Source organism: Anticarsia gemmatalis, chromosome 14 (genome assembly GCF_050436995.1).
Source record: "Anticarsia gemmatalis isolate Benzon Research Colony breed Stoneville strain chromosome 14, ilAntGemm2 primary, whole genome shotgun sequence".
Classification (NCBI taxonomy): domain Eukaryota; kingdom Metazoa; phylum Arthropoda; class Insecta; order Lepidoptera; family Erebidae; genus Anticarsia; species Anticarsia gemmatalis.
Window position 1 is genome coordinate 8,254,652 of NC_134758.1, and position 26,655 is coordinate 8,281,306.

A 26,655-nucleotide genomic window follows, 5' to 3' on the forward strand; every position below is an offset into this window, starting at 1 on the left:
ATTATGACCCATCCTTTCTTATGTGACGCAAGGGAAGTTGCGCGGGTCAGCTAGTTGTTTCAATATTTTGTTTTCCTTTGCTATGCTATATAGGTATATCGATTTGCTATATTATATTATGTGATATCGTCGCTGCGCCTGCCAAGTTCCACATGTGTCTTTTGTGAGATTTTGGAAAACGTTTTTTTTTTATTTGGGACACAATATTCATTTTTTTTAACATCAAAATACACATATGGAGTTTGGCAGGCGCTGCGATGTGATGTAACGAAACGGTGGCCAAAGTTAGTTGTTTTTGTTTAAATATTTTGTTTGAAAAGCATAAAAAAAGCTATGAATATTATTTTAATTTTGATCATTTCAAAATTTTGATCATTTGAGAATTTTTAAAATGTTTTGTTAAATACTGTATACTGTAATAATACTGCGTACTGTAATAAATCAAATAATATGATTTTAGTTAACAAAACTTGATAATTTGCTTAAATTACCCCCAAATTTCAATGTGGCCTAGGTACAACGTACTACTGGCCTAGGTACATAGGGTATGTTGTACCTTGGCCACATTTCCCATTTTTTTTTAAATTTAAAAATATTATGTAAATATTAAATATACATTTCTGATATTTTTTTGGTGAGTACCCAAATAATTGACATTTCAAAATATGCAAATATGATTTGTGTGCTGCACGTCAAATCACAATAAAAAATATATTTCTAAAAAACCGGCCTAGGTACAACAGGTTCCCTTACTATTTATCTTTTTTATTTTTTCTTATTAGGTTTCTTTTGGTTAGTAAAACTAAACGAATAATGAGTTAATCATTATATATATCAAATTTAAATACAAAATACGCACGTACAATGCATAACATAATTTATTATGGTTTTTAAACGAAACCCAAAACGTCAAGTGTCAAATGAAAAGCTTGACAGTTCATGACATCTGTTTATTTACAACTGCGGTAGTTTTTGTTTCGTGTTTATCATGAGTAAAATCAATTTACATTTACAGTAACTCACTAGTATATTCGCTATATAGTGCTGAGTACTCTGCAGTGCGAGTGCGACTGATAGTTGGGGAAGAAAGGGTTAATAAATAAGTTCTTGAACAAAGAACCTAAAATGAAAACGCTTCTCATATTTGTTTCTATAATTACGTTAATATCTGGGACTCCGACGCCTATCGTACTTTGGCATGGAATGGGTATGTATATTATATCACAACATGAATAGGCGGTGATGCAAATTCCTAATTAATTCAAGCTATGTTATAATGATTACATAGTTTGTTATTATTTGATTAGAGTAAATTCTCACCGTTTCGTATGAACGATAGTACCTAAATAGAGGTATTCAGAGTGCTAAATATAAAAATTCTAGTATAGCAAACAGTTACCTAGCATATTATTTATCAAAAGTACTTATATAGTTTATGGTAATTAGTACCAATTAAAAAAAAAAATCAAGATCATAACTTGCTTTTGGAATAGACAGTCATGGAAAAATATCTTTTTAATTGATGTACTCTCTCTCTTTCATGCTATGAACCCCAAATGGCAGTGGGATTTTTTTAAATTGATGTTCTACTAACACATAGTTTTAATTTATAAGGTGATACATGTTGCATATCCTTCAGTCTGGGAGGATTCAAGGTGTTCCTTGAGGAACAAATACCGGGAGTGTATGTAACATCTCTTAGGATTGGTAACTCTACTGTGGAAGACTTTGAAAATGGCTACTTTATGAAACCAGACCTTCAAGTCCAATATGCTTGCAAGGTACTCTCTGAAGACCCACAGTTGAAAGATGGTTTTAATGCTATTGGGTTTTCACAGGGAAGTCAGTTTCTGTGAGTTGAACTTATTATTTAAAAGCAAAAAAAAAGTATTTTCAGCATTATGTCACAGTTTTCTTAGACAGTTGAGTTAATAAAGGCATACTGTATATTGACTGAATATTGGAGATTTCTAGTTGTGAGCTACACTTTTAGATAAAATAAAGAATATTTAATATTGTTTGAAAATGCTTGCTTATCATTAACATTCAGTGCATTGAGTTCTTGTGATTTGAAATTCTGACATTTGAAATGTATGCTGTTTGAATGTATGTTTGCTTGAATAATTGTTTGGTTGTTGTAGCCGAGCAGTTGTCCAAAGATGTGGAGGTTTTCTAAAAATAAAGAACCTGATAACTCTCGGTGGTCAGCATCAAGGAGTGTATGGTCTACCTCACTGTGGAGCTTTGAAGAGCAAGTCTTGTGACTATGTGAGGAAGCTACTTAACTTTGCCGCTTATAATACGTAAGTACTGCTTCATTTTGTACTGAGTTTAATTTGAAAAACCCTATTTGCAGAGTAGATAAGAAATCAGGCATGACAGTATCGGAATATTTTTTTGTTAAATATGGGTGAAAATGAAAGGTGTTACATTGGTTTTGAGTGCTCTTTCTTTTGTCTTTAGTAAAAATGCACTTGTTGTCATTGGCAGATCTGCATCGAGTTTAGTTGGGAGGAGATTGAGATATCAAATGTTTTATGATTTGTCTGAGGCGTGAAAGTTTATTTCTTATTCCCATTTACTCCCCTTGTGGTTCCTTATGCTTGTGGTAGTGTAAATATCTACTATATTTGATAGTCCAAAGAAGATCGGCGATCTATTAGGATGTCCTTTCAAAGGCAAACTAGTTATTACGAGTGCATTGATGGATGTTGAATAGATACTAAGTGATGTCACATCTTACAAAGTTCCTTTGTTTGTCGTACGAATGACCTCACTTGTTTTCAAACGTAACATATAGCAATCATACAGTATTTGACCTAAAACAACTGTGAGATATCACAACATAATATGATGTACTATAAACTTTTGCCTGCGACTTCGACCGCTCGAAAGTTTTCTCGGGGTAATGCTTGCGTCTGTGTAACATATTCGATTCGGCACGAACTTCAGTTCGGCAATTTTTATCTAACAACAAAACCGACCCAAAAGCAATTGCTGCATTTGTCCGGGTTGTGCCGATCGGGTAGGGTCTGATCGTCACAATTCGTTCAGACGATGTCAAGCGGCATTGTTTCCCGAACATTCATCTTCACATACTTACTTTCTTAAGGCTAAGCCGAACCCAACATAAGTGTAGCAAGTCTAAAAAGTATCGTGTCAATATATGTTATAAGCTATCAGTTATCAGTGTACCAGTGGTAGTCCAGTAGTTATTTCGTGAAAGAGTAACAAACAAACATCCATCCATATTTACAAACTTTCGCATTTATAATATTTGTAGGACGATAGTAAATCTACAATCTCTCAAGTCTTCGCGTTCAATCGAGATGCACATAGCGAACGTAATGCGCAAAATAATTATTGACTCGGCACTCGCGACAGGTTTTGTATGCACTGTCCGTCGCTCAGATAAATACCATCGGCAAATAAGGCTCGGAATATGCCAAGGGCATAATAATGCGCAGATTTTCCTTGTTAAATAAATTTATCAGTATAATTTTACGGGAGGATAAGAATCATGGCCATTTTGCTTAATTAAAAAGGTTTTTGATCAGCAAGTTATGTTTTCATACTAATAAGCTGAGAGACTTTTATAATATTTATTTACCTGCAAAGACTTATTATTTTTAAATTCACGTTTAATTCCGGTGAGGTCACTTAGGTGTTGAGAGTTGTTGAGCGATTAATCCGGTGTATTCGTTAGGCAAACGGTGTCACCTCACAGACTGTATATTGACGGCTAAGCGTTAACTAATGGTCGCGGAGCGAGTCGCGACGTGGCGTCTTTGATGATCCGATGATCTGCATTTGCAATGCTTACGTTATATGACCTATATTGTCCAGTTAACTCTATATTGACCACGAAGAAAGAGCTTTATGTCGACATACCATTCCCGAAACTTAAAGATAAGTATTTCTGCTTGCATAGAGGCTACCAGCAAGAGCAATCGGCCTCAAAACGGTAAGCAAAATCAAGGCAAAATGTACTTGATCGCGTAAATTCTAGATTTGAATAATAAAGTGATCATAATTTCTAATAAATTCTCCGTTTAATATCCTTTGAATAACAGATTTTTATTTTTATTCATTTTATTAGACAATGCAATGTTTATACTTAGATACAATAAATAAACCCTGGCATTCTTAACTTAATGATCCTTTCAAATGCTATGCATATTGAGTGCCTACTTACCCGAGTACCTACTTCCCTTGTAAATAATACATTATTGGTTTTGTATTGAGCAGATATAGCGTGCAATGAGATGATTTTACTATCTTAAACGAGAATTTTGCCTTCAATCATTAACTTGAATTGTGTACATCAATCTGAAAATTATTATAGTACCTAATAGGTATCTATTTGGTAAAATTTGTGCACAAAAAGTCATATATTTTAAATCTATATCGCAAACGATTAACTATGAAATCGTAATCGGATAAACCAAAGGATTCGTTTCCTACCAAAAACGTTGGGTGATTACAAAATGTGTCAAATAAAAACTGTAGGATCGTTGATGCTTATATTGCAAGTCTCACATGTAAAAGAATCGGAAACAATGTTTCTTTTTGTAGAAGAAACAGTGTAACGCAATATACGTTACGCTTTCTTAATGAGAAATATAGATCATTGTCGTCACTGCGTAGGAAAATGTAGATACTTACGTTTATTATCGTCATTAGGTGTGTTACCTACCGTTGAACGTTACGTACGTTATTTAGAATATTGATTAAAGATTATAAAACAACTTTGTGAAAAAAATACATCGATAAAAAAATCAAAGAAATGAACACTGAGTACTGAATAATTAGTAGTTGCGTTAGAATGTAAATAGACAAGATGTACCTATGAATGTGGATAAATCAGACGCAGTTTGCAGGGATTGCAACCTAGAGCTTGCATCGCAACGCGAATGTTCTTAATAATGTATAATGTTAATAATAATCAATTTTAATGTTAACTTACCCAGATCGCAAGATGCGCAAGACCCAAAAAAATTTTTTTCTGTATCCATTACACAGATAATAAAAAGTTCTAAGCCAAACCTAAATAAAATTCTATTGGACCAAATGGCAGCTATTCCGTATCTAACAATATGTTTAAAAATAAAAAAATAAAAAGGTGAAAATCCAAAAAGTAGTAACATGCCACCCGAACATAGACTTAAGTCACTTCAAGCACTCTACATTACACACAATTTTTCGGTATTGCATCTAACCAATAAAACTTTTGCAGTTGGGTGCAGAACAACTTAGTCCAGGCAACATACTGGCACGATCCCCTCGCAGAAAAGACATACCAGTTGAAGAGCGCGTTCCTCTCCGACCTGAACAACGAGCTGAACATCAACGAGACATATGTTGAGAACCTGTACAAATTGGAGCACTTCGTCCTGGTGAAGTTTAACCAGGACTCCATCGTGCAGCCGCGGGAGACTGAGTGGTTCGGCTTCTATGTTCCTGGACAGTCGAAGGAGCTGTATACGTTGCAGGAATCTAGGCTTTATTTGGAGGTAAGTGGATGAACAAGCTATATTTTATTTGTACTGGATTGGCAAAGGTGGCAGTCAGATCTTTGAGCATAGTAGAGGCATAATTTGTGTGCAAGCCACATTCTCAGTTATGTAGAAGTAAACATGTTTGTTTGTGTACTGTGTTCGTTTATGAGGTATAAAAAAGTTTTACATACACTAAGAACAAATCTAACTTCGGTCCGTCTGTTAGGCAAAGATATCCTCGCGGATTGGGGGAGGGGAAGGGGAAAATATAAAATAATAATAAAAAAGCAGATCGTCTGCTACATGCCGCCTCATCATCATTAGGTACAGGTACTATTGAGTTTGTCATTAACCTATTGACACATAGATACGTGATATGTACCTGTACCATGTTTATTCTATTGCAAAACAACCCTCAGAACTTAGTTACAGTGGTATTTTATTATTTTAAATCAACATTTTAACCTTTGCGATTCATAGCCGGCGGTTCCGTATGACTAAATGTGTTGATCTGAATTAAGCAAGGAAAGTTTGTAAGGATCGTACTAAGTAGCGTTTTTTGATCTCTGCCTGCCTCTATTAGAAAACCCCATTATTATTTGTATGTGTCTATCCGCAAATCATGGCAATAAAATTTACATGTTTTATAGTTGAAATTTTTGTCGTTTCAGGATCGTCTCGGACTGCAAAAGATGGAGAAAGACGGCAAGCTGGTGTTCCTAGCGACTGATGGAGATCACCTGCACTTCTCCAACGAGTGGATGATCAAGAACATTATCCCTTATCTTCTTAATTAACTAGTCTAACTACTAACGAGATAAGTAAGAGGCTATCAAATGTAAATTGTATTTCATCTGGCGGAATTAGTTAACGCGTTTTTTAAACGAAGTAAAGGAATAATTTACGCTAGGCGGAAACCAAAACAAACCCAAAAATTGATTCACAAAAGTTTCAGAGTACACTATGCACTCTGACATGACACTCTGGTCAGAAGCTCTTCCCTCTTATCCCATTGGAACAACAATGCGTATTTCAAATTTGGATATATCAAACCAAAATCCTATTTTTTCGGGATGACAAGCCCATTTCGGCCGTTTTAACGCCCTTAATATAATACACCGACCTACTCTTTCACGAAATATCATGTTTTTTTAATATCGTACGACTACAAAACATTTATAAGGTTAAAAAACGAGATCCTTTAGTTCTAGAGGCGCTAAAATGCTTCATTACATAAACCAATATCCTTCACATTTATTCAAAGTTCTAGATAATCAATCGCGTTTAAATCGCTCAAACTCGTTCCGCAAGATATGAATAACAGAGTGTTACAGATTAATTCTCATAATTCTCATTACTGATAGGATTAGCGTAGTAATTAACCTAGCTCTTAAGTGATAGCTATGAATATGATGATAACATACACGTGTGCCTATGTATTGAGAAAATGAACATTCTTTGTGCTAAATTTATACCTAACCCTCGGTTTCTGAGGTACATTTAGCGGCAGTTTATATATTCAATAGCGTTTTAAACTCATATAAAAAACAGTTTGAATGGATATTACCGCTAAATCTGACTCAGAAACCGAGCATTAATAGGGTATTTGATTTGGTTCTCAAAATCTTACTGAGTATAAATAAATACATACCAAGTTTCGTCTTAATGCTTGAGCTATGTTATATGATTTTCGCCATAATCTTAACATCATAAAATTACACTTAAAAAACAAGCTTGTGGCGTCAAAAGTATTTTGACTTAAAATAGTTGATTTAAAAATCAAATATCGTCTTTAAATGATAAAATCTCTTTTCCGAGTTTCTTTAATGTGCCTTGAATATAAAATAAGCATAAAACATTGAACTGATAACAATATTTCTCGTATAATGAGTGCAATATATTACTTACTAACAAATACTAATATTTTCAAACCACAAAAGATCTCTAAAAACCAAATAACACATTATATCTTCCCACCCATTTTCTACTAATCGAATAAAAGAAAATATACTCAACATAATTTTAATTTGATAAATTAATTTTATATCTATAAGACTGTTTTGTTATTTGGAATCTCATGAACTTTGAATCGTTATTAAAAGACGCTAATCATGTATTTGTTGTTATAATTGTAGTTAATGAGAATATTATTGTGTAGATATAAGTAACACAAAGCAATGTTATTGTGATAACAACTTGTTAATAAAGTTCACAGAAACATCTGTTTACTCATTTATCTTTGTTTTTAAAATCCGACAACTTAGTAGACTCTAGGCATTCGTAATATAATCTATCTAGATTATGATTAGTATTATGTCTATTTCCATAATAAAGTTGCCGTATCAAACAGGCATGCGAACCTGCATAAGCCTAGGGGTCATTGATGTTGTCAATTATTATTTTTGTATACCTCCAATAGTAAATCTTGCATGCAAAGCTCTCTGCTAAATTGTTGAATTTCTTATATTATGAGAACCTAATTGATAGAATTAAGGTCAACGCACCTACTCCCTTAAAAATATGAATAACAAACAAAACAAACTCTCGGAAACCATCGATTTCGCATTGATAAACTACTATTTTAGTCGTTTGGTTTCGTTTATTTTTGCAAGTAAAATAAGTAACAAATTGCAGCGGGAAAAATATAGTAATATTTTTTGTTTTGGAAGCGAAGCCGCTGCCGTCGGTGGCAGCTGACCTTTACCAGCTGATAAGATTAACTTCTGAGATTGCCAGGTTACTTACCCGTGCACTTTACTTCAAACCCAAAAAGAGTCTAGATTTCCTATACTATCTAGATTAGTAAGAATAGCATTCTTAACGGCAAAATTTGGGTGTATTATACCTCTGCCTACATATTTGGATATAAAAGGCGTGTTATTAAGTACGTTATGTACCTATAAATTCTACCAAGTTTTAGAAATTATATGTAGAAACTCAAAGTTGCATTCATTAGAGCATTTGAACGAAGAAACTAAGCACAGGTAAGAATTTTTTTTTCAGATAAGCAATGAAAGCCGATTTTCAAAAAAATATACTTTATAAACAATACTCAACAATTTTCAATCACAGATCAATCAATAAGTGCTTCAAGATTAGAAAGTTTCAAGTGTCTGACGTGATCGTTGGCGAGCGCGCGCGTCGTGACGTACACGCGCACGAGCGCGTTGTGTTCCGAGTTGCGCTTGATGAACTGAGCGTTCGGACCGCGCAGCTTGTGCAGGGGAAACTTTACTACGCATTCTAACATGCATCTCTCAGCAATTTTGTAACTAAAACAGAAATTCAGTTTTAAGTCCTGGCAACACTAGGTATATATATCAACCTTTCTTCCAAGCTATGATGGAGTCGGCTTCCAGTCTCACCGGATGCAGCTGAATATCAGTGTTTTACATGGTGCGACTGCCTACCTGACCTCTGCAACCCAGTTACCTGGGATAACACGATACCCTTCGGTAAGACTGGTTGTCAGACTTTCAAGCTTCTGCCTGCTTTTAACGACTGTCAAAGATCTTCGGAAATGACAGCCGGGACCCACAATTTAACGTGCCTTCCGAAACACGGAGGAACTCGATATGTATAAGATGGTCACCCATCCACAAATCAACTTCGGCAAGCATGGCTTAACCTCAGAGACCGATCCGCGCGGCTGTAGTTGACTAAGCCACGAGCTCCTCTCAACAACACAACACTGACTGTGAATAATTAATGAATGATCCAGTTCGTTTTTGAGTAGCCTATCATTGGGATGAAACGACAAGAGTTGCTTACAAGGAACAGTTTCCATAAACTAGGTCATTATCTAATACTTATTAGGGAGAGATTTTTACCCTTGATCCGCCTACGTTGTTTACCTACTTAGATATTTCACGTATACTTTCAACTACGTATAGTCTACCTAAGCAATCTACGGGAACCTACATCATGGGTACAAAAATCAATAAGAGAAATGCACAGATAGATGAAACCACGTTACGGTAAAATAACCATCTGGAAACGGTTAAACGGGTCGTATCTTTTACAGATATAACTGAATACTTACTCGTGTGGATTGATACAGTCCATTCGTACAACGTTGTATCCCTGGTCGTGTGCCTGCTCCATTATTTGTTCTGTCATCATCACGGCCAGACCCTGTCTCCGGAAGTCAGGGACTACTGTTATCATTTTGATCTGGAATCATAGAATTTTATTTCGCTCTACGAGTAGACGGAAAACAGAGGTAAATATGAACTTGAAAAAACCTTCATATGCTTTTCAATATGTTATGTTAAATTATGCTTACCTCAAACACTTTCTGTTGTTTGAATACTTCCCAAAGATTTGGTGTCTCTTGCATCTTGGCGGTAAAATACAGAAAATCTTTGATATTTGGATCCTGTGAAGCAAGAAATTATGTCTGTAACAGTGAACGAAATAAAATTAATGTTGCAGATTACTTATTATTTCAATGCTGGAGTTTACTTGTCGGTAAAAAGCGTAGTTTCTCAAATTCCTGGGGTCCACTGGATCACTGGCGAAACCGACACACAGTCCCGCCACCTGCCCGTCTTCTGACTTGGTAAATATTGAATTACCTGACAACAAAAGATACATAGATAGATAGATATAAAATAAAGATACTTAGTAGTTGACTGTAGAACATACTTACATACAAATAAGTAGGTAATATGCCATCTTGAACAAAAGCTTAATATATGAAAGAGTTACGAAGTACTCTGGTACCTAATTACTTATTTTGCAGGTATGAATATTGGACATAAGTTAAGTATATTCTGTAGCTTAAACCTGCGTCTGTCTTACCTTTAGCAACAAAATCTAAAATAAGTTACCTACAAAGTTATTAAGCTTATAACGAATGTTACCTTGTTTGAACAAACCAATGAGGTACTCGTCGAGCGCCTGGTCGTTATGGACGTCCATCTTGCGAGAGCGCACGAACACATGCTCCGGTAGATAGTACCGTTTTATCAAGTCCAGCGCCAACTCATGATGATCACTAGACACTTGGGACACTGAGAAGTTATATGGCTGCAACAATTCACTTTTGTTCATGTCGGTATTTCAATCAGTTCTTATTATCGTGCCACTCAAAAAAAGTCTACTAGGTCTAAAAAAAAGTCTACTACGGGTGGCCTTCAGTCATCCAACGGACACCAGGCACTTTTGCAATCATTTTGAAACCGCTAATAAATTAAATAGTCAAACGATAATTCAATTTCTACCATCATTTACAATTTTAACATTTCAATTATTGAATGCCCAAACTCCCCTCAAACACAACAGATTTCATAATCTTTCCACGACCTGAACATCGACCGACATCCAATTTTTTAAAACAGAAGTCGACGAATCGCAATTCCTGACCCCACCAATCAAATATATCAAGTGTTCTGAAAAAGTAATAAGTTTGTTCCTAGTGAATTACAATGGCGTTACCAGTACTAAGAAAGTAAACGTTTAGTTTTAGCACGTTTTAGTAAATGTTGTGAGCCAGATATGCTTAGAGGTTCTTACCTTTTCTTGATGAATCAAATCCTTTAAGCCAAACACACTGTGGCATTTTCTCAACTCTGTACGTACGTTCCTGAGGAATAAAGGATAGGTTAATTTAGTAATCCGTGAAAGAATCATCACTGAAATTTAACTTAAATATTTTTTTATTGATGTTAGTTATTTTTATTTCCTCAGTTTTGGCTCCAAAATGTCAAAATAATGACATAGAGTCATCATATAGTATCGAGAAGTACTAAGTCACATACAGCCAGGATGAATAAGAAAAGAAAGAAGGTAGGTAACACTAAAAACTAAATGGTATTTTTGATATTATTCGACAATGTCGCAATAATACAATCAATGCTAAACATAAGTTTAGAAAAAGCACCATTGTTAATCTGCCTATGGCTACTATGAAAGCAGACATTTTTTTATTTGTGCACACTTACGGATTGGATATCTAGAAAGTGCTGAGCTCTTTAAGATATAAATTACACAAACTCCTGAACATGTCTGAGTTCACAAAAACAACACTTAATTAAGAGTGTTGGTTGGGTGTTACATAATATTTTATTAGATTTCAAGTAATTTTAATTATGTTTTAATGTTCATAATCTGTAATTACATTCCTAACCAATAAACAACGTGCCGTAAGATGGCGATAATCGTGTAAAAATATTGTCAGCGGACCTTATTGTTCAGCTCACGGTGATGTTCTTATAAAGAAAATAATATGTTGATACAATCAATCACTTTTCTATGTAAGTACCAATTTATTGTAGGCTCAGGGCAATATTCATATCCTATTTTGGGAAGAGTTCGCCGTCCAGCAGTGGCATCGTTATTGATTCAATTTGAAGTTCTGATTACATGGTCACAAACATGACTAATTGATTTTGTCTAGAACCTTCTGCAAATCTGAACATGCTGCAAAATACTGAACATCTTTTTATTATTTTTAGGTGCAATACATTTAGTCATGAAACAGTGCAAATGTCTGAAACTTGTAGATTTACCCTCTGACTCTGATAACCCGGAACCTCAGATCATAAACGAGCCTGAAACAAGGAGGCCGTACCCGCCGGTCAAGTCAACACCTATGAAAGCAATAACTTATCCACCAACCAAACAATCTGAGAAAGATACGCCAACTCCTCCTGTCAGACCAACTATCAAAGAAATGACCTACACATCCGTAATGCCGGCACCACTTGAAAATGGCCGAAGGTTCATGCAGAGCAACTACAAACACTTAATGCGACAAGCCACAGAAATGAACGTAGGAGAAGACACTGATTTGAAAGTTAAAATCGGTTTTCTCATCGAGCAGACTTTACATGACACTCAGAAAAAAATAAAATCCGTTCAAAAGTTGAAGGAACAGGCGAGAGAGGAGGGGCCGTATAAAGCTGGGTTTCTGCTAAGCTTGATAAAACGATCTAGGACAGTACTGAATGATTTATTCAATTTGGCGATTAAACACCGAGACAGTTGGAAGGCCCTGGAACAGCTGAAGATATTCGAGTTCATTGTCCATGTAAATGTGGACACCACGAACCTCATCAGGCAGTTGGTAGAAATACACTTACAGAACCTCGAGCCTCCACCGATGGGTGGCAGAAGAGTTGTACGAATGTAGGATATCATTGTTAGACTAGTTCATTTTATTATTGTAGTTTATTAAAAGGAACGTTTATTTTTTTTTATTTAATATTTGACACTTGAAATGTTGTCTAGTTATTAGGTAAGAAAGCCAGCTTTCGAAGTTTTAGTTCTGTATATCTAATGGAAATTAACTAGGCAAGTGGATAATGGTAACTCATTTACGAAAGATGAGAGGAAAGCATTTCAAAACAGCTCAAAAACCACCCAAATATTTTCAGTTCGTTAACTGATATTTATTCCGAGGCACCTTAAACTTCCATTACGTAAATAATAGAAATAAACAACACGGCACAAACGGAACATATCTACTACTTACCTATATTCACGGTAACGAAAAAAGACGTGCTGTTTATTCGGTAGACAAAACACACGTGCTTGAAACACCACATTGTGTGTAGCATCTTAAATAACGGCAAGGCGCATCCCATCTTTTCCGCGGTGTAATTATTTGTCGAGCCTCAGCCGCGCCGCACCTGTGTCTTGATGAGGTCGGCGAGTGCATTAGTTGATGACGTCACGCATCGCCGATGACGACACCATGCAATGCTCATATATGTGACAATTCTTGAATAACATGTTCAAGATTTTTAGCGTAACAAAAGATATGTTTAGTAAAATATGACAGAGCTTAGTGTTTTATATTAATAGATTGATGAATAGATGCAACTAAAACGGGAAAATTATGATTTTCCAAGAATTTTATATCGTAAATAGTGTCAAAATTTGAATACTTTAGATCTAAATTATGTTCTAAGCAGAGTTAAAATAAATAACCCTTTCAGCCCCTTTCCACTCGCCCCTCACACTGGGCTAGTACCTATCGCATAAAACAAAAGGGGATCACAATGGAAAACTGAAAACTTTTTTGGCTTAAATATACAATGGAGTGTAGGTAAACGTGAAATAGAGGGATTTTGATGTTAGGGATGGCCAGTTACAAACATGTGAAAAGAAAAAATTAAACTCAACAGTAACTTCAAAGTAACTAAGTTCTGGTTTAACAATTGTATACTTGTTTCAAGAAAAAAATAAATTAAAGCACAAGGAAACGCCAGATGAAGGATACTGAATTATTATTATCAAAAAATAAATTATTAATAGTGATGGAAAAACTTTTTATACTTTTTTGTTGTTAAGCGTTTTCAAAAATTAGAGACCAGTTACATATTATTTACTCAGCTTTTTTATGCTACACAAAGGCGCTACGCGGCCGATTATGCTACGTGGCGACTTGCTACGAGTGGATGAGCTGATTGATCTAGAACAGGGGTTCCCAACCTTTTCTTAGTCCGGGACCACTTTTATATTATTCTTGTCGACAGGGACCACGTAAGTAGGTATGTAAGTATCCTAAAAATAAAGTGTATTAAAAATCCTGAAAATTTTAAGTTTTAAAATCGTTCGCGGACCATATTTTGACTTCGTCTGCAGACCACTGGTTGGGAACCACTGATCTAGAAGTAAAAAGCTTGACGCGGGCTATACTTACCAACACAGCCTACGAGAAAGTACCTATAACTAAATCTTTATTTGTTTCTGTAATTTCTGTGTTCTTTCATAATAGCTTTATACGCCTATAGTGTCATTCAGTTCTTTAACTTCGCTAGCCCTAAGCTTAGTACATCACTTGAAGTGAAGACGTAGTCCGGCCAGATTGCTAAATTGAACATTGTTTCGGCAGTTGCTTTAAAAATATATGAATACGTGGTCGGCTCTGCTCTCCGCAACTAGCGTCCAGTGAGAGATCAGACTAATGTAGATATTTCTTGTAACCAATATAAAATAAATTACGTTTTAAAAACTTGTTTCTATAAAAACGATAATCATGTTTGCCATTTGCTGAACCATAGTTTTAAGTGACAATTGACTGGCAAAATAAAAGAAAATTGGTAAATTTAATGAATAGTAGGGAAAATAGGATGGATTAAATTTTAGTAAATAATCATCGTTATTTAATCAGTGTAGGTTCTTCTTCTTTAAGTGACTGAATGTACATGATCATGGAGAGAAAGTAACTCAGATATAATATTCTGTCATGTCCACATGCTGATGTCCACTGCCCGGCAATGCACTGCGCCTGGACGCTACTGCCCGCCCAAAATTCATATGCTCGGAGTAAATAATTTTGATACACGGGAAAACAATATCTTTGAATGGTTTTTATTTAAATCTACAAATATATTAAACGGTAGGTATTATACAAACATGTTGCTATTGTAATTAAATACTGAAATAATACGAAAGACCTAGTTGGTAAATCAACATCGTTGCATAAATAACAGTCCTTGAAGAGATTGCACTTTTCTACCAAGTTAAAGTAACTTTAAAGTTGTAGACAAATTACTGGACATCGATATATTGATATATTTATTGGATTTATGCAGACCTTACTCATTACAAGTCGAAAAAAAATTAACTATTTGTTTGCCAAAGAATCATTGCAAACACCGGGAGGTTTAGTCGCGCTACACTGCGTCGTCGGCGACTTGGTCAGTTTCTTTCATCTGGGCAGAATTCGCGGCTAATTGTGGCATTAAACAATAGAACCTCTTAGCAATACAAGTAACGCGCCTCGCATTGTTCGCAGCACAAATGCGAAGCTGAATGACCGTAAGTTTGTGCCTGCATGCACGGACAATAAAAAATCGAGATATTGTTTCGTCCGAAAACACAAAACATGACGAAACTGTTTTTGAACACTGAACAGTATCATTTGGACGAAATGTTTCGAGCTCCCGTTTGTTATTTGCGTATATGATATCTAAACTTTTTTGAAAGGAATATTTTTTTGTCAACGGTTTGATTAAAATTGCTGTAATTGATGTTGCTATTTTGTAGGCTACCTTTTATGATGTCCGGAATATCAAAATGAACGAATAGTAAAAAAAAAGCTTAAAACTGATAAAAGGTGAACAAATTATGGAAATAGTACGAACAAACTAGACACATTTTCCGAATGAGTTTAAATCATCGTTGTGGCAGGTTTTTAAACCTTCGAACTTATTCTCATTAGTTTTTGTCATACTTCTTAAGTGTCCGTGTGAAAGGTAAATTTTCACCTAACCTAATAAATTAACACTCAATACAACAGATCCCGTCGGTCCCTAATTAATCAGAAATACAAAAACAAAGACAGCAATCAATCAAACAATCATCAAACTTCAAATAAAATATTTCAATCAACGGAAAGCAGATTTTAATTAATTAAATTCATTGAATGTTAAAACATCACTTGCTTTCATTGAGGCGCAGACAAAGCCCAAAGTGTATTATTTTATAGACAAACCGAAACAGAACGGGATTATGTGCTTATATAATATAGTAATACACAAATGATAATAAACCCTAGCGCTGTTACTTTAGGGTATATAATGCGTTGTAATAATTAATTAAGTTAAGGCGTATTGGCATTGAGGGTGAATATAATAGGGGATGGAAGGGGGCGTGTCCGTGGCTCGCGCAAATATAATCAAGAACTGGTACAGCGTTGGAGAGGACGTTATAATGTTCACAATTATTACATTTATTGCTAGAATTGTTTATCCTGATATGAAAGAAATGCTGCTAATCGGATCTTCGAATTAGTGATCACGACTAGGTAACTTTTTAAATAAATTCTTATTAGTGCAAGAAATTTGAAATGTTATATTCCTAAGTACCTACCTGCTTTCATTGGGTGCCTATTAGTACCTATTCCAAATTTTGATTTATTTCTTAGGTAGAGTGTGGAGTCTGGATAAGAACTGGTAAAGATTGCTTAGTAAAGCATTTTAGATTGGTGAGTAGACAATAAAAAAAAATATTCAAAACATGTTATACCTAACGAAATTTTGGCTTTTGTAACAGTACATGAAACTTATATATTATGTAAAGTTTTTACAGTGTAATGTCGTCTCTACAGCATCAGTGTGCACTAATCAACGCGGCTCCACGTCTGTCGGCGCTCTCTATCACAATGCCGCTATTACATTTGCTCAATAATTGCCGCCCGCGCCCCTCTGATACAACCCCACCCCCCTATCTCAAAGACACTAGGTATACAAGCATGTAATGCGATGAATGGTATTAATATGAATATTAATTAACCCTTTTCATAATCATTTACCTCGTAAGACACACCTTCGGACCATCACGTTTGGCGCAGTGGTTTAAGCGGTCACCTCGCCGCGACAACCGTAGCGCCGCGTGTGGTGGGTTCGAATCCCACCCGGGACATATCTTTGTGTGATGAGCACGAGTATATGTTCTGAGCCTGGTTGTGAATTTATCTATATAAGTATGTATTTAGAAGTATATAAGTATGTTTATCAGTTATTTGGTTACCATAGTACAAGCTCTGCTTAGTTTGGAATCAAATGACCGTGTGTGAATTGTCCCACTATATTTATTTATTTATTTATTTATCAATTGTCGAGAAACGTAAAGTGAAATGAGGCGAGTGGCGATGTATCTTTTCAATTCTTTTGTTCATGTACTATAAAATATAGATTAAATTTGTTTGTATTCAATAAGGCAGTAGAGTTACCTAACCTTAGATTAGAATAAAACTCATCTTCTTTGGTTCTATCCTTAGTGATTTGAACAAAATTGTATGTAGGGTTTTCTAGACCTATTGAAAAGAAAATATTGTACGTGCAACGATTTCCTCTTCATCGAAAGTTTAGGCGCCGATATCAAAATTTATCAACAGACTATCCGTCAAATGAAATGATTATAAATAATTTTCAAAATAGGCAATTTTTTGGGTAAGATACTTATAAAAACTACTAGCTGACCCGCGCAACTTCGCTTGCGTCACATAAGAGATAATGGGTCAGAATTTTCCATGTTTTTGTAACACTTTTTACTGTTACCTACTCTGCTCCTATTGGTCGCAGCGTGATGATATAAAATATGCTTTTTTTCACGAAAAATATTCTCAAAATTATTTATATCTCTTAGTTTAACAAAGTCGCGCTAAGGCATATCCGCCATTAAAACAGTTGCCATGGCAACGGAATTTTGTTAATTCAATGTCATTATAATATTGATTTTTCGCGACTTCGTTGAATTTTCTGAATTTTCCCGGGAAATGCGTCATTTTCCCGGGGTAAAAAGTAGCCTATGTCCTTTCTCGGGTATCAAAATATCTCCATACCAAATTTCATGCAAATTGGTTCAGTAGTTTAGACGTGATTGAGTAGCAGACAGACAGACAGACAGACAGAGTTACTTTCGCATTTATAATATTAGTATGGATGTTGAACTCGGTTGCAGTTGCGACGTGTTTGCTGCTGCAAGAGATTCATTATATTATCATTTATAAATACCTAATGTCTGCTAAGCTAATACGCTAAATAGTAAACCCCAGCTCTAATTAGGCTGTTGTCTACTAGAATAATAGGCGTTCAGCTCTGAGCTATAATGTAACCATTTACGTAATGTACAGAACAGTTACTGTTGTAGGTAGATGTCAATTAATTGATTAATCCGTTTTGTGAACAAGCACTATTTAAATGTTTATTATAGTAAATAAATATAAGATGAGGTTTCCATTTAAAGCTTTTCATCTTATATGATCTCCATTAAAAGCAATTTTGTTGTGGTTCGGAAGGCAAATTAAAAGTCTGCTAAAATGTTGATCAATAAACATAGCAGTTTCTATGCCAAATATCCAAACTCTAGATAGCTGATATAACTTTGACTACATTGTGTCACTTTAATCAGTGAACGAATGAAAGGAGTGCTTTAAAAAATATTTAAATTACTATTTAATTGCAACAATAGTTTCCTATTAAAGAAGAGAGCTTTAAAATAACCACTTAATTACAACAGTACTTTACACTCCCAGTTCATGTAGCGAAAAGGTATCCAATCCAATTTACAAAACCTCAAATTGTACCCAAATTTTAATTTAGATAGACCTTTTAAATGAGATTAATTATAAACAATAAATGGCGCGGCTCACCGTGACTGTGGGCCGTCAGTTTTAGTGGATTTGCGGTGACATCGACATCAATGGCATCAATTCATTAGCGCTCATATAAAAGCTATCCGATTTGAACCACCTGCGTGTCCAAAGGTAATGTTAATATGTTTAAATTAATGCTCTATTTATGTTTCATGGAAAAAGGGATAAAACCACGTGAATCAAATTAATTTTGCCTACAACAACACACTTGCAACACAGAAAAGGACTTGAATTATTATGAGTAAAAATTGTAGAGACGGGTGGGAAATAATTGAAAAAATACCATCTATATTTTTTTTTACATAGGCAAAGACTGAAACCACGCCAATAGCCATAAGACACTACACACTACTAAGACATTACCTACTTTTAAGTAAAAGTAAAGTATAAAAAATATCGAAATTTAATTTGAATAAACAGATTTAGATAAAAAATAAGTTTTGTGTTAACGCTCGTTAAAGCGTCTATGAATTAACGTCAAGTTGAATCACGTCGAATCAAAGAGTGAATCGTGTAAAAGTAATTACTTCAGACGAGGCCGACTGATAGAAATTCGTTTAAAGAGGGTGGCCACATCATTATAATTTAAAGGAGATTAAGTACAGCAACTACCAAACTTAAAAACAAAAAAATATTTTTTAGTTATCATAGATTTAATTGTTATTAATATTTAATTGTTAATAATTAGTGAATTTTTTATGCTATAACAAAATGAATGCAAAATGACTATCTACATACAAATAATAACGCAATACTCCCGATGACAATACATAATGTTTCAACTTTGTGTTTTCTTGTCTGTCTTTGTGTTTGTGTTTTCACTTTAGCCAACAGCGGTGACTTTAAAGTTCCCTGAAGATTGAAATAAACCAATAACCCAGTCATCTTTGACATCATATCCTCGCCTATCAGTGTGATGGCGTATATACTAAAATTGAGCCAAAACATGTGGTCACAGCATCCCATACGTATCTTTGACGGTGACCACTACGTCGGGCTTTAATTAAAGGATTGGCCGTTTTTCCGCACATCCGGCACACGACCCGGGTATGTGCAGAAAGCTAACCCTCATACATTCATAGTGGACACTGTTGCTTTACTCGATTCACAGAATTTTGATATCACGGATAGCTTTAAACTAGGATAAAGGGTTGCGTGGAAGATGTAAATGAATGTAGTTTGTTATTTTTGACTATACAAAAGATTTAAACTGTAAAGGTTACTTGATTGGTTAAAGGTCAGTGGCATCACTGTCTTTGCCGAATAAGTTATCATGTTATTTTAATTGGCTTCATTCCAAAATCAGTTGGTAGTAACTGAAATTATGTGCATTAGGAAGATGCGCTTGTACAAACTGTTCTATAAAGAGAAAATTACCTGTATCTTTATTTTGATAGAATTATAGAGCGAGAGAAAAGATTTTAAGAAGTAGCATGTGCAATTGTTACAATCAGAAATTAATTCAAAATATATTGTTCATAAATAAAGGAACAGAGAATCTCGCTCAAAGAAATCATTTAAACGTCCCACCCAACAACATGTCCCAAAAAAACAACGAAAATAGCAAATGGTTTTATTCATTGCACCTGTAGTACGGCACAGTACGCAATACGTGCACACGTTCGTATAATTAGACAGATCAAATGGGTTCGAGCCGGATTCGGTTAGTCTGAGGTGTGCCGCAGAAACGTCCGTTTTTTCGGACCTTTTTCCTTCCACTGAGTTCCGCTGCCGGCGCTACGGTCAAATGAAATGTGAAGTCGATATTTCAGGATGATTTCGTTTTGGTAAGTGAATGATAGATGTTGTGCAGTACGATTTGAGGAGATTTTATAATCGTAGACGTAATGAAATGTAGACTTTGAGTAGTTAGGTAAGTACCGTATAGTTTACCGTAAATTACTAACTATATATTCGTTCGAAAAGTCCATTTATCAATGGAGTGTCAATTATAACATAAGAACATGTTATTCTTTAGGAGCTACTTTATTTTACTGTTTTATTGAAATGAAAAAATGTAATATGTTCCAAATGAACGATCTGGTAGAAACACCAAAAAATCCTAGAAGCTGAATGGCAAACTATGACTTAATTTGTATTATTTAAGCAATAACTAAAAAATAAACAAGCAACACAATTTTCCGAGATAAATCTCACAAATGCATAACCGAACGCAGTGAAACAAGTAATTAATGAACGTAAACAAAAAGCAGAACCCTTTTGTGTGTTATCCTTCCCGGCGAATATTCCTCCGGTATTGTGCGCTCTTTAACAAACTGCATTCGAAATTAAAATTTTTCATTCTGCGCCCTCCCCGGTCCTCCTCAGTCCTCCGTCCTTACAGGAGGATCACTTTTGATTATATTCTCTCCCACCGCTACGTAATTGGGATATTTTGTTGGAACAACAATGGCTTGCACATTCATTCGTTTTAGGTAAGTATTATAATTTTTTTCCATTCTTCGTTCTACAATTGTACTTTGTACTTATTTTATTTTAATATCTCTTATTATTCTCGCTGTTCGTATTACTCATAGTCTCGTTATTGTTCAAGTTGTTCAAGTAATTATACCAAATGGTTAATGTAAAAGTTATCATTATCACTTAATTATGTCTGACCCGGGAAGGTCACAAAAACATCCGATAAATAACAATTAAAACTGTGAAATGATAAGGTTTATTCTGGCAAGTTCGATATGTTATGTATTTAAGAACAATATTATGAGCTACTGATATCAATTGAATAAACTTTCTTATGGTAAAAATAGATGTAAGTAATCTGAGGTCAATTGATAAATTGTTTGTTTATCGATTAAGATATATTGTTAGTTTACCGTAGTTACTTTTACAGGGCACAGCAGCTGATTATAGGGTTTTATATTTTTTAACAAATACCTTTAGCTGTTTGACCAATAATAACTTCAACAAGGGTTGGATTACTGTTTTGTGTAAACCCAATATTAAGTTATCATTTGATAAAGCTCATTAATTTAGTCAAAAGTGTACCTCGTGTAGCATTCAGCTGTTTTTCATCAGTCAAATTGTCTTCAGATATTAGTGGCGTGAAAATCATTGTTTAGAAAATGCATCTGTGAGTACTCTAACAAAAACGACAACAAAACAAAGCGTATTTTTCGCTTTTCCACCTTCCCGCTAAATGGTACTTTCAATCTTTTAGAGGAATTAGGTGTTGGTGTGGCAACAGCAGTGCGAGGCGGAGGATGGCAGGTGTGACGTCATCAACTAATGCACCTAGGTGATTGTCGCAGGTGAGGTCGCCGCCGCAATGTGTACTTGTAACTGAACAGTGCCTGGAAGAGACTGGTGACGATGTGAGGAAACTGAAAGAATTGCATTGGCTAGGATGACTACTGTTTAGAATCCCACGCGTTAAGTTCGTTGATGATTGAAGATGCATTGAAAATTAACATCCCGGTGCATAAATCAGTTTTCTGGTAAGAAGAGAGAAAGAGAGTAAGGAACACTCAAGTCAACAAATTTCTGGATCACTTTCAGAGTGTCTTCAGTTTAGTAATAAAATTTTTAGGTGATATTGTTTGAAAACGGCATAATCAATATCTGTATTAAGTTCGATTTATCAGGACTGACGATACTATTATTTCAAATTCCTGGTTTCCTGGTCCTACATTGATCGGTTAAACACACACTTACTTATGGTTTGTATAGCTATTTGGGCACCAAAATCAAGTTCATGAGTCGTTCATACGCTTTACGGTTAAAATGGTGTGTCGTTTCTAAAGTTTAAGCATCTCGTGATACAGGTGCAAGACTGATTACTTGGCGGCGTTCGCAGCACGCACCTTACTAATTAACGGTGTCACGGCAGACAATGACGCCTCCCCGGCACTAAACATCGCGACACAAACATTATACCTCACTACATGATGCTATTTCTATGCCTTCACGAAGAAAATGTAAACAAACATATTGTATTTAGTGGTTTACGTTAATTCATGGTAAGGTAATCGGAGATTATAATTAGAAATGCATTGTGTAAATGAACTACTAGGTGCATCCAGTTTTAATCAAAATTTCAGGCGGGTTTAGAATCGCCTGTACATTACCAGACGAAAATTAAGATGTATTAATCAAATGAAAGTTTTGAGATTTATCTATGCTTTTGAATATTACAACACGTGGACTTTGGTCTTGGAAAACATGGCTCTCTGGCTGCAGATGCTCATATTTTACAGCTAGAGTGAAGTAGCGTGCCGTCTTAGTTCTTACTAATACCATAATTACAAGTCATACTGGGTAAAAGCACAAGAGAATCTCCCACAATGATCTAAATAAAATAATTGAATGGTGAATAAAAGAACGAACAAAGAACGCTTGAAGACATTTTAATAAACGAATAAAGTATTAAGTAGATGAGTATTCTTTTGTCCACGTTTACTTGTGGGGGCAGAGGCAGCGGTGTAAGGCACGTTAACCGTTCGGACTGGACGCTCATCGAGCCCACGCTTCTATAAAATTATATGGAACAAACAATTTGTTCGCCGCGCGGACATACCACCTCAACATTTTATTTCACCTGAATTACTATTTAATTTTTATTTATTTTAATAAATAAGAGCAGTAATCGTTGAGTAGTGTAAGTTGACACCTACCTAGCAAGTGGGTGACAGAACCCGAGGCAACACACCAATGACTTTTCGAATTTATGTTGTTAACTTGCGTGTTGCCTGAGAGTTCTTTACAACAGTTCTTTTCCAGCCCTAATTCCTCGAAAATGAGTATCTGAATACCCTGCAATTATTCTACTCCAGAAGTACCTATTGATTTCAAACACACGGACGTTGATAGGTTTGAAATAAATCAAGAATGAGAAACTTCTCTGGCCTCTATGCTTCTCCTGCTTTGCAAAGCTTTAAGATTTTTCCAATTCATATTTCGTTAACTTCCTAACTTCGGCCGTTCGTGCCTTATAAAATAACTCAAATAAGTAAAAACTAATAAATGTTGAGCACCGCTGTCGGTCGAATGCGCACTCTGTAAAAATTACAAAATGAAAATTGCGGCCCGGCGCCGCTGAATACATTAATATCGAATATTGAATACATTATATAAAAATATCGAATGAATACGATATAAAACGAATGCCGAATGGAAATCAGTGAAAATCCCCGGAGATTTTATTTGAAACGAGATGAGAGCTTCATATTAATGCTTAATAATAAACCCATTTTTGTATTTCGTTATTGCTATTCAGTACGCCGTTGTCGGTTTATGTATTTGTAATTTGCTTTCATACAGGTATTACTTTGCTTACTTATGTAAAAAGCTTTTAAGCAGTAACTATGCGAAATCGTTACGTAAGTAGAAATTCATTTTATATTCATAATGTAAGGAGCTTTATTAAAAACGATACTTTGATGATGTTTTAACTGTATTTACAGGTCTATTTTATTGATTTGTATAACTTCATAAAAATGTGTATATTTGCTTATATCTAAAGCCGAAATCTTTAAATAGTCATCACTTACTTTCACACTTACAAATTTCCATACTATCATATCTTTGGGACCCCCCAGAAGTATTCCACCCAAGTGTCATCTCATCATTTACATACAGATTAATCACTCACTAAAAGCATCCCAATGATTTCATTGAAGCACTACATCTGTGAATCGATCACCAGATTTAATCAACTTTGTGCACGAGTGTACACCGTTCACTGTAGGGATGGCGGTCTGAGATCGAATAATCGAAAAATAAATCGATTTTTGCAATCGATATGTGGTACTGAATCGATTCAGTCAATCAATACTCCGCCCTTAGAAATCGAGGGTTGATTTTTGGACGTTAGAAGATATCACTAACTGTTGCTTTTCAAAATATTGGTACCTTTTTTCATTGGTATAGATATGTATGGTACGGATTGATTTTACTAACAAAAAGATCAAAAATCGATTGTTTACAGATCGATTTTAGACAACGATTTTTTGTGAATCGATTCATCAGGATACGAAAATCGATCTTTTTTTAGAAAGAATCGCCATCCCTAGTTCACTGGTAGTAAAGTCGTACAGACGTACAGACCTACAGTCGACGATAGCGTTCAACAATACGCGGCGTGCAATCAATTTTGTATTCAATCATCGCTCCACCAGATTGAAATATGAAAACCTTAATTGAGAATGCCTTTAGCGAAATAAATGTGGATGATATTTGATGTACGATTGTAAAGGTTGTTGTTAAGTTATTAATTCAGGTAAGTTGTGAGTTGAGTGATTGTTATAACACTTACTACGGAATAATGGTGATTTATGTAACACTTACAAAAGGGATAATTTTACGGCTAAAATTGTAATCAACATGGTTCAGATTCTACCAGTTTAGTTTCATTGTCATTTGTGGTAGTTAAATAAGATTTTATGATTCACTTATGGTGCTAGAGTATAAACAAATTAGAAATCTACAAAAAACTTATTCTATTCAAACAATCTTTAATTCTTGTTAAGTACAAATTAACTCTACCAAAACATCCCGAAAAGTAACGCACTCGTGCTCACATAATATGCCTCAATCCTATTTGAATACTACTAGGTAATCAAAGTCAACAATAGAACATGAGAAGTCATCATAACATGAAAACCAATCAATCAGATTACCCCTCGAAAAGCGACAGAAGTGTAAAATCAAAAAATGTGATTAAAAATAACACACCGCCCCTATAATACGCGATTAAATGAGCCCACGGGTTCTGTACGCAGCTAGTGAGAAAAGAGTGCAATCACATTAGCGGGTGAACCCTAAAATTTTAATCTCCGCCACAATGGGAGCAATCGCTGATTGCAACGAGCGCACATATGCATGGTCTTTGGGGATCGCTTAGCGTACACTGCCGGAGCGAATTATGTACCAACACACGATTTTTGTTATTCTATTGTGTTGTTTCACGAATGGAAATGTTGTTTTGTATCTGTTTTTTTGTAAAATTTGTAAATATCAACCAGGATTGTGACGATTTTTACATGTTTGGGCCTAAACATGATTAGTATTGTTAACATTTTATTTGGTTCATGCCTTTAACTGTAGATCAGTTCCTTAAAATAACGCTATCTGTGAGTTATTTTTAGGGCGTAATTTAAAACTCTTGACTAAGGTATAATCCCAGATTAATGATTATAGGAAATGTTGAAACTGACACTTAGTTTAGCGGCAAAATATTAAACCTAACTCTATAAATGATTAATTAATCCGACTTCTAACTTTATTTTGTCTTTACCAATCGGTTACAAATTGCCTAAAATTATACACAGTGAAATTAGACAATCAAATATTGTCCCCAAGTGTAAAACAGTTCGCGACCGGCTAGGGACGAATTGTTTTCATATTAATAGCATGTCGAGAGGTACCCCACAATGGCACGCAACCCTTCGCTCGCTAAACATGTTGTTTATGGCCATTTAATCACAGACTACTCAAGCACTCTGCCCGACTCGATACGCAAACTATCGGGGACATAGTTTAAATATCTTATTTAAATGTTATTACTTAAATATGCGTATGATAATATTTTTATGATGTTCTATGTGAATAACTCGACAAATATGGAATGACGCTTATTACAATTTATTGCGGAAATTGTAGACATGGTTCTGATAGGTAAAATAACAGCGATTAGTAAATAAACCACGGTGCTAATTTTTATCTAATATATTTCAAATATGAATGTTTAAAATTGCTTTCCATACAATACAAGATAACTATTATTACTTGTAATTCGTTTACTTATGCTTTTAAGTAGCCATATACCTATCACCCTAATATCAACTAGTTACATAAATACAAATATAAGAAGTATTTATATAACCCTGCGTCATAAAACTACATAAAAGAACACAGCATCAATCTGCGGCACAAAAAATAGTAATTTCGTACCTTGCAGTAGCAATCTTTGCTCAAAGCTCCGGCAAACTGATTTACACTCGCGCTTACGTTGTTCAGGTGCGGCTGACGAGGTAGTTTTGTTTCACCCCTCCACCCCCTACTTCCACCCCCTGCCACTACCCTCCACTA

At 35.1% G+C, this 26,655-nt stretch overlaps 3 protein-coding genes across 3 annotated transcripts; 2 read left to right on the forward strand and 1 right to left on the reverse strand.

Moving 5' to 3' along the window:
- Positions 1-938: 938 nt before the first annotated feature.
- Positions 939-7,716, forward strand: Ppt1 (Palmitoyl-protein thioesterase 1). Its single transcript, XM_076122888.1, has 5 exons — positions 939-1,207; positions 1,615-1,852; positions 2,142-2,303; positions 5,237-5,513; positions 6,170-7,716. The coding sequence occupies exons 1-5, from the start codon at positions 1,126-1,128 to the stop codon at positions 6,293-6,295; spliced, it is 885 nt and encodes a 294-aa protein (XP_075979003.1). The 5' UTR covers positions 939-1,125; the 3' UTR covers positions 6,296-7,716.
- An 855-nt stretch (positions 7,717-8,571) lies between these two features.
- Positions 8,572-26,605, reverse strand: LOC142978601 (uncharacterized). The gene is made up of 7 exons (XM_076123104.1): positions 26,518-26,605; positions 11,016-11,085; positions 10,364-10,529; positions 9,963-10,075; positions 9,784-9,876; positions 9,541-9,671; positions 8,572-8,770 (listed from the first exon to the last, which is right to left on the reverse strand). The coding sequence occupies exons 3-7, from the start codon at positions 10,419-10,421 to the stop codon at positions 8,572-8,574; spliced, it is 594 nt and encodes a 197-aa protein (XP_075979219.1). The 5' UTR covers positions 10,422-10,529; positions 11,016-11,085; positions 26,518-26,605.
- LOC142978536 (uncharacterized) lies at positions 11,624-12,691 on the forward strand. The gene is made up of 2 exons (XM_076123014.1): positions 11,624-11,755; positions 11,957-12,691. Exons 1-2 carry the CDS (start codon positions 11,728-11,730, stop codon positions 12,631-12,633), a joined length of 705 nt encoding a protein of 234 aa, XP_075979129.1. The 5' UTR covers positions 11,624-11,727; the 3' UTR covers positions 12,634-12,691.
- Positions 26,606-26,655: the final 50 nt, after the last annotated feature.

Coding starts and splice junctions, on each gene's coding strand:
- Ppt1 (XM_076122888.1), top strand. CDS start 1,126: ATGAAAACGCTTCTCATATTTGTTTCTATAATTACGTTAATATCTGGG. Junction 1,208..1,614: donor CGTACTTTGGCATGGAATGG/GTATGTATATTA, acceptor TTAATTTATAAG/GTGATACATGTTGCATATCC. Junction 2,304..5,236: donor AACTTTGCCGCTTATAATAC/GTAAGTACTGCT, acceptor AAACTTTTGCAG/TTGGGTGCAGAACAACTTAG.
- LOC142978536 (XM_076123014.1), top strand. CDS start 11,728: ATGTTGATACAATCAATCACTTTTCTAT. Junction 11,756..11,956: donor ACAATCAATCACTTTTCTAT/GTAAGTACCAAT, acceptor TATTATTTTTAG/GTGCAATACATTTAGTCATG.
- LOC142978601 (XM_076123104.1), bottom strand. CDS start 10,421: ATGGACGTCCATAACGACCAGGCGCTCGACGAGTACCTCATTGGTTTG. Junction 10,076..10,363: donor CATTGGTTTGTTCAAACAAG/GTAACATTCGTT, acceptor TTTTGTTGTCAG/GTAATTCAATATTTACCAAG. Junction 9,877..9,962: donor ACTACGCTTTTTACCGACAA/GTAAACTCCAGC, acceptor CTTGCTTCACAG/GATCCAAATATCAAAGATTT.